The sequence below is a fragment of the Mus musculus genome, chromosome 11 (assembly GCF_000001635.26).
Source record: "Mus musculus strain C57BL/6J chromosome 11, GRCm38.p6 C57BL/6J".
Taxonomy (NCBI): Eukaryota; Metazoa; Chordata; class Mammalia; order Rodentia; family Muridae; genus Mus; species Mus musculus.
In genome coordinates this window covers 94,812,534-94,822,590 of record NC_000077.6, presented here as the reverse complement: position 1 = coordinate 94,822,590, position 10,057 = coordinate 94,812,534, and the positions used below count along the sequence as shown (strand labels likewise).

General features: G+C 45.7%; 1 protein-coding gene across 1 annotated transcript; it reads left to right on the top strand.

The window, feature by feature from the left end:
• Window positions 1-4,939: 4,939 nt before the first annotated feature.
• Window positions 4,940-9,792, top strand: AA623943 (expressed sequence AA623943). The gene is made up of 4 exons (NM_001372571.1): window positions 4,940-5,289; window positions 8,701-8,723; window positions 9,211-9,294; window positions 9,435-9,792. The coding sequence occupies exons 1-4, from the start codon at window positions 5,209-5,211 to the stop codon at window positions 9,694-9,696; spliced, it is 450 nt and encodes a 149-aa protein (NP_001359500.1). The 5' UTR covers window positions 4,940-5,208; the 3' UTR covers window positions 9,697-9,792.
• Window positions 9,793-10,057: the final 265 nt, after the last annotated feature.

Genomic DNA, 10,057 nt, shown 5'->3' with positions numbered 1-10,057 from the left:
ATGTACTCCTATACCTAAAGTAAATAAATAATTGTTAGAAGGAGAAGTAGAAGAAGTGAAAGCATTAAGCCCTGAATATTCCCGAGAAGACAAAGAAAGAATTTAGCTGGCTGGAGAGATGGCTCAGTGGTTAAGAGCATCTGCTGCTTTTGCCTGGGTCTTCAAGTTGATTCTCCACACCAGTCCCAAGGCATGTGATGCCCACCCACGTGTGGGCAAAACATAGAATCTCCATAAAATATAAATAAGTAAACCTTTTAGGGACCTAAAATAACACACAAAACAGCACATCTCAAAGTACATTCCCACCCCACCACATGCCATCCCCATTGTATGATGGCGGTTCTTGATTGGCAACTTGACAACCTCTGGGATTGATTAAAATCCAACTGCCTGGGTACACCTGTGAGGGTTTTTTTTCAGAAATCAATTGATGCAGTTAAACCCACTATTATCAGAGATCTCTTGAAGCAGGAAGATAAAGCTTAAATCTGAGCAAGTTCATTCCTTATTGGCATTAGATTTTACTTCTTCAGGATTTTGGTGCACACTGAAGACCAGTGGAGACATCCAGCCTTGTGGACTGACTGACAACTGGATTCTTGGAGTCCCCATTGGTAGACAGCCATTGTTAGCTTAGCTGAACTCAGCCTGGAAGCCATTCCAATAAATCCCTTTTCTATATATATAGAGAGAGTCATTATATCGTTTCTGTTCCTCTAGAGAACTCTGAATCCTATAACAGGCTAGTGGGAATATTCGCCATTCAAGGAAACCCGGAAAAGGCCAAAGCACTCAGCTCACACTGAAAATCCCAAACTCACCTGAAGGGCTGAGGAGTTGGCCACAGAAGGAAACCACTTTATCCTCTGCAATATAGTGTTTTCCTGTGTTAGTGGACCATCAAATCCCACTTATTTTCATCATCCCTAGGGAATGTGTTGTATACGTGTGTATGTTATATGCATTTGGTGTTGTATATATATATTTATTAGTTTTGTCAACTTGTATAGCCTCAAATCACAGTGAAGAGCCTCAATTATGATTGGTTACATCATGGTATCCTGTGGGAGGCACTATAGGAGTTCTCTTGTATTAACTGGAGGGTGAAGGCCCACCCTAATGTGAGTGGCACCTTCTCTTAGCCCACATATAAAAGCCAAAAGAAGCAAGCTTTGCCTTCTACTTTCTTGCCCTTCACTCTCTCTGGTCAGTTCGTCTACCCTGTTGCTGCCTCTACTCCTTCCTTCAGTGATACTAGAACCAGCTTCATCTGGCTTCAAAGGTTGACTGAAGACCATCAGCTGTCCAGGATTGCTTCAGGAACCAGATGGGGACGCTCAGGCAGCCAGCCCCATGGACTGAGCAGCGAGTCTGTGAACCTTCTGTTCTGTACCTGCAATCCTTTCTCTGTGCTGTTGGCTGCGAATGGGAGCGGCTGCTGCAGAGCCCCTGCTACTGTGACCTCCCTGCAGGATGAACTCTAAGCTGAGCTGTAAGCAGGATGAAGTCCTCTGTCCTCCAAGGGGCTTCTGTCAGGATAATGATCACAGCAGTGAAGCTGGGACAGTGCACATGTGTGCTATGCATGTGTGTGACCACTCAATGTTCCATGTGGAGGTCAGAGGGCTGTGGAGATGCCCTAGTCTCTTCCATGTAGCTTTATTTATTTATTTACTTACTTACTTACTTACTTAAGTATTTTGGAGACAGGGCATCTTATTGAAACCAGGGTTCACCATTTCAGATGAGCTGACTGGACAGGGAATCTCTGGGATCCACCCACCAGCACTGGATTAATAAACTTATGTTACAACGATCAGGTACATGGATTCTGAGACTCCAAACCCAGTCCCCACAGTTGTGTGGGAAGTGCTGTCCCCTACGCGATCTCTGCCAGGCCTTGCTTACTCAAGGTCCAAGTGCTTGATGTGCATTTTCAGTCCTACCCTGTCAGCCTGAATGGTTGTATTACAGGCATTGAAAGTGTGTGCTGTCACCTGCTGGATTGTACAGTATTATGACTTATTATTATTATTGCACTATACTGACTTTAAACATTAATAGATTTTAAAAAGGATTTGTTACCATTATTATAATTATTATTTTCTGTATATGGGTATTTTGACTGCTAATATCTGTGCACCAAAGGCCTGGTGCCCAGGGAGGCCAGAAGACAATCTGGATTCCTTGGCACTGGAGTTATAGATGGTCCGGAACTGTCAAGTCAGTGCTGGGAATTGAACCCTGACCCTCTGCAATACCATACAGTTTCTTAACTGCTGACCCATCTCTCCAACCACTAAAAGTTTGTTTTTAATAATTCAATTTTTGGCTGTTGGGCTCAAGAGATTTTCATGCTGGCAAAGGCCATTTGAATGAATGCAGATCTTGTTCCTTGTGACCAGAAAGGAGCTTTATTTAAGCTGTAGTAGGAATTTGCGTGTCACCAGGAGAATTAGCAGATGTTAAACTGCAGAGACAAATGAAAGAAAATGGTGTTTTACTCACCCTCAGAGCTGGGCATGTGTCTTCTGCTCACACCAGAGAAGAATGGAAGAGGGAAGACTTCACCCTCTGAGATGATGGTCCCCCACCACCTTGGGGTTGGAACACACACCTCACACACTCCCACTATGTAGCCCAGGCTAGCCTTGAACTCATTTTCCTCTTTTCTTGCCCTCCGGAGGGTTGAAATCACAAGGATTTGCCATTTCACCCTATGTGAGTGCTCTCTCTCTTTCTCTCTCTCTGTCTCTCTCTCTCTCTGTGTGTGTGTGTGAGAAAGAGAGAGAGAAACAGAGACAGAGAGAGACAGAGAGAAAGAGACAGAGAGAGAAATTGTGTGTGTCACCTTCCACCATGTGTGGGAGGGGTCCTAACCAGTCATCCTACCAGAAAGGTCACTGTCCTACCCCTTCTAATTTGGCCTTAGCAGGGGTGCAGAACACATTCTGGACAGCAGAAGGGGCTGTTGAGCCATTCAGGGACCAAATTGCCTTTCTCCTGAAGCCTGTATAGAGGGACAAAGAGATAGCTGCTTTGGAAAGAGGCAAGTCCCTTCACTCCTGGGTACTTCATTCTGCCACAAACAAAATCAGCTCATGTTTATTTGCTATTGCTGTGTGCAGGACACTGGGGAACTGGGGTTGGGGAGAGAGACCTTGCCTATGCCTGTCCAGCTGACCCTGGGGAGGCAGAAGTGAACTGTTTTCGGTTTTGTATAAGATCGCTCGGTATACGAAGCAATTCATGTCATCCTTCAGAGTCTGTGTGTGTCATTTCATTTGTCTCTGACTCATCAGTCCTCCTTTTGCAAATGAATTTGCAGAGAGTTAGAGACTGCATGGCTTATGGTCACACAGCCCACCAGCCAGAAGTGGCATATTTGCTAAAATGACTCAATGCTGCCCCTATAGGCAGAACTGAGCTAAAGCCAAGCATTCACCCTCCTTGGAATAGATCACAGCCCAGTGCTATTAGGTGTCATAGATACAGAGCAGTTTTAGCAGAATGTGGAGAAGAAAGGGATGGTAAGAAAAATGCAGAGGGATGAAACAAAACACAGCCCAGCTCTAAACCAGCTTGTAACCTGGGGTTGCAAATTTGTTGGGGGAATAGCCTGGAGACACTGGTCTTGTTGGGATTAGCCTGGAGACTAGAACTAGGCTCAGGTTCTGTTGGGGAACAACTTGGAAACTAATGCTAGATACCAGCTTGCCAGTCTACCTGAGTTCAAAGTTAGGTCAGGGTCTCTGAAATGGAGTTTGAATTTAAAAGCTTTGCCATCTCACTAGAACTAGAGTTACAGAAGCTTATGAGCCATCTTGTATATAGATGCTGGACACTGGATTCAGGTCCAAGGACAATTGCTCTTAACCTCTGAGTCAACTTCCCAGACTCACCCTTCCAACCCCCACAGAGTTGCTATGTGTATTCTTTTTTTTTTTTTCTTTCTTATTTTGGATTTTCAAACAGGGTTTCTCTGTATAGCTCTGGCTGTCCTGGAACTCACTTTGTAGACCAGGCTGCCCTGGAACTCAGAAATCCGCCTGCCTCTGCCTCCCCAGTGCTGGGATTAAAGGCGTGTGCCACCACCGCCCGGCACTATGTGTATTCTTGACTGTCCTGGAACTCTTGGTCTGTAGACCAGGTTAGTGTAGGTGATCCATCTGTCTCTGTCTCCTGAATGCTAGAATTTAAAGGCTTGTACTGGGTCTGACAACATGGCTTGGTGGTTAAAAGCACAGACAGCTCTTCCAAAGGTCCTGAGTTCAAATCCCAGCAACCACGTGGTTGCTCACAACCGCCAGTAATGACACCATCCAAAAACAGTTATAGTGAACTTATTAATAATGATAAATAAATCTTCAGGTCTGAGTGAGCATGGATCCAGCAAGCTAGGCTGACCTTAGCAATTAAAGACCATAAATTCAATTCCCAACATGAAGGCTCACAACCATCTTTACAGCTAAAGTGTACTCATATAAAATAAGTAAGTAAGTAAGTAAGTAAGTAAATAAATAAATAAATAAATAAATTCTTTTGGGGGGTTCGAGACAGAGTTTCTCTGGCTGTGCTGGCTGTCCAGGAACTCACTCAGTAGACCAGGCTAGCCTTGAACTCAGAAATCCTCTTGCCTCTGCATCGCAAGAACTGGAATTAAAGGCATGTGGCACCACTTCCGGCCTATAAATCTTTAAAAAGATACAAATAAAAAGACTTGTGATACCACCACCTGGGGTTTTTTGTTTGTTTGTTTGTTTTTTGTTTTTGTTTTTTCATTTAATCCAGGATCTGGTCTGGATTGGATCTCACTAATTAGATCATACTAGCTTTGAACTCACAGAGATTTGCCTCCTCCCTGATGGGATTAAAGGCTGTGTCACCACGCCCTGCTCTATCCACTATTTAAGCACAGCCCAGCAGAGGGACTTCCACAGTGCTCTCCTCCATCCAACCTACGAGGCTGGTAAATCAACGTCTTCTAACCTCCCACCTCCCAGTTCCTCAAACTCAAGCAAGGCCAGCTCCTCTCCACTTCTCTTCCCTGAGGTCCTGTTCAGCTTGCAGCCCTGGTCCAGCCAACTCCAGTGTGTTAACTCTGTGCCTATCCTGAGGCTGGGCCCATAGGTGGAGAGAAGTGGAAAAGATCCTGCCCTGTCACTCTGTCCTTACACTCTGAAGCTCAGTGGACCCCTTGACAGGATGCTGGTCACCTGGGTCTGGGGCACACTCACCTTGACCTTTGGCCTGCTTTCCAGTCTCCAAGGAGTAAGCGCCAACGAGGTAAGCGAGACTTCTGTGACTTTTGAGAACCTTATGGGGCAGAGGCCTGCCTAGGAACCCAGTCCTCAACTTAACTTGTCAGGAATTACCTTAACCACAGGCAATTGGAAACTTCCTGTCTGTTGTGTTTTGGGAAAGGGTAGGTAGGGACCTCAGAGGGAGGCTATGGGGAAACATGGTCCCCATCTTGGCAGGGCTGTGTTGTTAACTGGGATCTGGCCCCAACCACAACCCTGAATAGAATCTGTGACTCCCGTTTTAGTCTTGGCATGTCTTATTAAGCCCTGAGTCAGGCTGAGGAACCTGAGGTCTTGCTTGTCTGGGTTAGGGGTCTTTCCTTCCATGTTACAACATGGTTGGTGACTTTGGGTGTAGTTTATTGTCCCTCTCTGGGACTTGTCTGTTTGTGTACCAGGAAAGTGGACGTTCTCACTTATCTAATTAGTTAAAAATTTGATCAGGCATGGTGCCGCATGCCTTTAATCCCAGCACTTGGGAAGCAGAGGCAGGAGGATTTCTGAGTTCAAGGCCAGCCTGGTCTACAGAGCAAGTCTCAGGACAGCCAGGACTACACAGAGAAACCCTGTCTCGTAAAACCAAAAAAAAAAAAAAAAAAAAAAAAAAAATTGATCAGAGACTAGACCTGGCTGCCTGGCTGTGTGTTCTCATACCTTGATCCCAGGGAGGTTGGATTTGAGCTCTTGTTCGTGTAAGATCTCTAAGTGTCTTGGGTTGGCAGGTTTTCCTCAGAGATGCTCTAAACAAGCCTTTGTTTAATACAGTCTTTTTGTTAGTTTGTTTTGTTTTTCAAGATGGGGCTTCGGTAGCCCTGGCTATCCAAGAGCTCTGTAGTCCAGGCTGGCCTCAACTCAGAGATTAAATTTACAATCTTGGTTGAGAATCTGCTATGGCGGGCAGGCATAAGTGAAGTCCCAAGTCTGCTCCCCAGAACAGTGTCCCCTGGCTGTTGGGAACCTGTCGTTCTCCATCCAGGACCATGCATGAGTGAACCCAGGATCAAGACACTTCCAGTCTGGGACCTCTGCATCTTTTGTTGCCCCTCTCTGCAGCCCCAAGTATAGACACTGTCAGTCCTCCCAATCAGATCTAATCAATCCATGTTTATTAAACCTCAGGCCCCCAACCATCCTGATCAGACCACCTGATTAAGATGGGACACGGAAGAATCCTGGCCCAGTTTATCAGACTTGTCTCTGTCAGCCTTTTTTTTTTTTAATTTTTATTTCTTTGTCAAAGTGTCTCACTATGTAGATTATACTGACCTTGACTTCGACAAAGACCTGCTTTGATACCCCAGCATTGTAATTAAAGGCAGTGTCCAACGTGCCTGGCCTAACTCCTTCTTTTTTTTTTTTTTTTTTTTGTACTTTTAATAAAAATTTTATTACACAGCTATGTCATTGACACTTGTCCAAATCCAAATGATAATAGATACAGATCTACATGTGGGTCACAATGACTCCACAGATTATATGGATTCTATGATTTTATGTTTTTTAAACAAGAAGGAAAAAAAGTCCAAGTCTGACTTGATAGGAGAGATCACAGCAGCTCTAGGACCCTTAGAGTGCAACAGTCTGTGATTTCCCCATTTACGAAACAGTTTATAAAGAGCTTTGGTCAATGGACTCTTCAAATATGTATGGTTGCAACGAGTCCATCACCGCTCCTTTGCCCAACTCTGTGCGACAGCTAAAACAAGCTGGGGCACGGGCCACATTTCCCAGTGCTAGAGTCGCAATACTTCTTTAAAAGCATCCATTGGTGATTTTTAAAAAGTAAAAATGTAAATTAAGATAAAGCAACACTTTATCAAACAGAAGAGCTATTCTGCTTTACTCAAACAGAAGAGCTATTACGTCCACTTTTGTGTAAATGCTACTTAAATGTACTTAGTATAGGATCCCAGTGGTGTTAACAGCTCACACCATTAATCCAAGCCTTGTAGAGGCAGAGGCAGATGGATATGTGATCTAGTCCAATCTGGTTTACAGAGCCAATTAACAGGACAGCCAGGGATAAAGAGAGAAACCCCATATGGTCCAAGACAATAATTTGGTATGTGGAAGACGGGGGAGAGAGAGACAGACATAGATAGACAGACAGAGAAGTGGGGAGAGAGGGAGAAATGAGTTCTGTTTCCTGGGCCCCTTGTGTCTTTAGCTCACAGCACTCATCCTCACCAAAGAACAGAGCTACTGTGAGCATGATCCCAGCTGTGACTGTCACCTGACTTTTGTCTTTTTTTTTTTTTAAGCAAAGAAATGTTATTGTGAGGATCATTAGTGAAGCCAAAAGCTGGCTTCCTCTACTTTATTGGTTGAGAGAGGGCCTAGTTCTAGCTAACCTAGAAACTGTGGCATCCTGAGATTAAAGACATGCAACCCCACACTCGGCAATGGTTTTAAGTGAAGTAGCCAGAGAGGGCGCTGCCTTGATACCCGGGGGAAGAGAGTCCTAATTAAGAGCTTAGACAGTACCACTATCAACAGGATGGGATTCTGTATGGAGACCTTGGGTGCCTCAAAATACTGAAGGATGCAGGGCAGGGGGTTTCCCGCAGGGATCTGAGGATGAATAGGACATGAATATGTTTATTGAATTCCCAGAGTTGTCTCTTCCTGTGACACTGGATCATGGGGGCAGTGGGGGACTTAGGTTGCTTTCTAGGGGGCTCTGAAGATAAGGATCAACTGTAAATGGCTTCCTAGGCCAATCTGCTAGTGTGTGTGCCCTAGGTGTAGTGGACCACATCTTTAATCCAGCAGTCTGGAGGCAGAGACAGTTAGATCTCCAAATTACTGTCTAGCTGGGCAATAGCGTGAGACAAGTGCTTGTCTCAATGAAAATAAGAGTGAAGGAGCTTGCTTGATAATTTATGCCTTTAATCCCAGCACTTGGAGAAGCAGTAGAAGGCTCCAGTTCTTGACCCTGAACATGGTAGTTGGAGGGAGGGAGAATCTCAGACCCAGTGTCTTTTTTTCTTGTTTTTTTTTTTCTAGATAGGGTTTCTCTGTGTAGCCCTGGCTGTCCTGGAATTCACTCTGTAGGCCAGGCTGGCCTCGAACTCAGAAATTCGCCTGCCTCTGCCTCCCAAGTGCTGGGATTGAAGGTGTGTGCCACCACACCCAGCAGACCCCCTGTCTGGAACAATGTCTCCGTAGAGACAAGCCTCCAGTTCTCTTTGAGAAGGTTTCTTCTTCCCAGTCTAGCCTCAAACTGGCTCTGTAGCCTTGAATAGTTCTGCCTCCTCTTGCATTCTGTCATGATAGACAGCACCCCTGGTTTTGCACACCTCCCTGATTTATCTGCATGCTGGACAAGCACTCTAACACCTGAGACCCAACTCCCAGGCTTTGAGCTCTGACCTCTGTCTTTTTCCTTCCACAGACTGCAAACACATGTGACATCTTGTAAGTATGGGACTTTGTCAATAATTGTCAGTAAAGGCAGGGGGAGGGATGGGTGTGTGCTCAGATTCTGACCTGGATAAGGGGACAGACACCTAATTCATATCACCTTTGCTGGAACCATAGCCCCTCTCACCTTACCCAACCATGGGATCTGCAGGTCTATAGCAGCTGCTAATACCCAACCTTTCATAAATATAGGGGGTAGAGGGAGTCAAATGAGCAATGTCCCACTCCTGCCTCCCATGTAAGTTCAGCATCAGGACCATTCTGCCTGAGGAATAATGGCTTACTGCCCTAATGAACTCTGAACTCAGGTTCCCAAGGCCAGACCCCAATTCCTCCTAGTGAACCCAGGATGGATTTCACTACCCCACACCCACAAAGGATGCCTGGCAACCTGAGGGTCTAAGTGTCTAGGGAATCAGGGACCCTTCGGTTTGACACTCTGCTGCCATCAGTATTTCCCATGACTGTTTGTTCTGACCAGAAGCTGCCCCAAAGGATTCACATGCTGTGACAATGAATGCTGCCCAGAAAGAAAGGTCTGGGATTCTGCAAATGACCCCTTCAGGTAAGGCAAGGGTCACCACTTCTGGGCATCTTCACTGAGGGCTGGGTCTACCTGAATCAGGGTGGGGGTGGGTGATGGAGGAGGTATGGCAAGGGAGCAAGACCTGGGCACTTCTGACAGCACCATCCCCACCTCCCTAGGATCCTGTCCATCATCATATGTACCATTTTACCTGTGTTGTTCATCTGTGCCCTAGTGAAGTGCATATATTCCAAGTGCAGAGATCTACAGCATGACGTCAGAACATCGGATCATCAGGCTCCTCCAGAATCGCCCTCCATTGCTCCCCTAGAGAGCATTAGGGTCACCTCCTTTGATCTACCACCACGCTACAGTCAGTTGGGCCTTTCTATCACAATACCTAATGTGTTTCATAGCTGGTTGTCCGAAATGTCGAAATAATGGACTGGGGAGGGAGGATAATGGATTGGGCAGGGCTCTGCCAAACACTTTTGTCATTTTTTTACACAGACCCTAAATAAAACAGGTTTTCCTTTTCTTCTGCCGGTGGTTTTGAAACCAACTCACACAAAACCACCTCCTCTCTACAGCCTCAGGCCTGAGGGTCCTGCTGGCCAGATGAGAGGGACCCTTTGAGTTTCCACACACACAAACCTCTTGGATCAGGCCCAGGACCCTGGAATGACTGCCTATCCCATCATGTCTCTTGTACTTTGATTTAATTTATTCTGTTGCCCCGTCCCCTTTTGTCATGAGAGCTAAGCTGGATCCATAATCTCTGTCCACACTAAAGGCTGTTGAC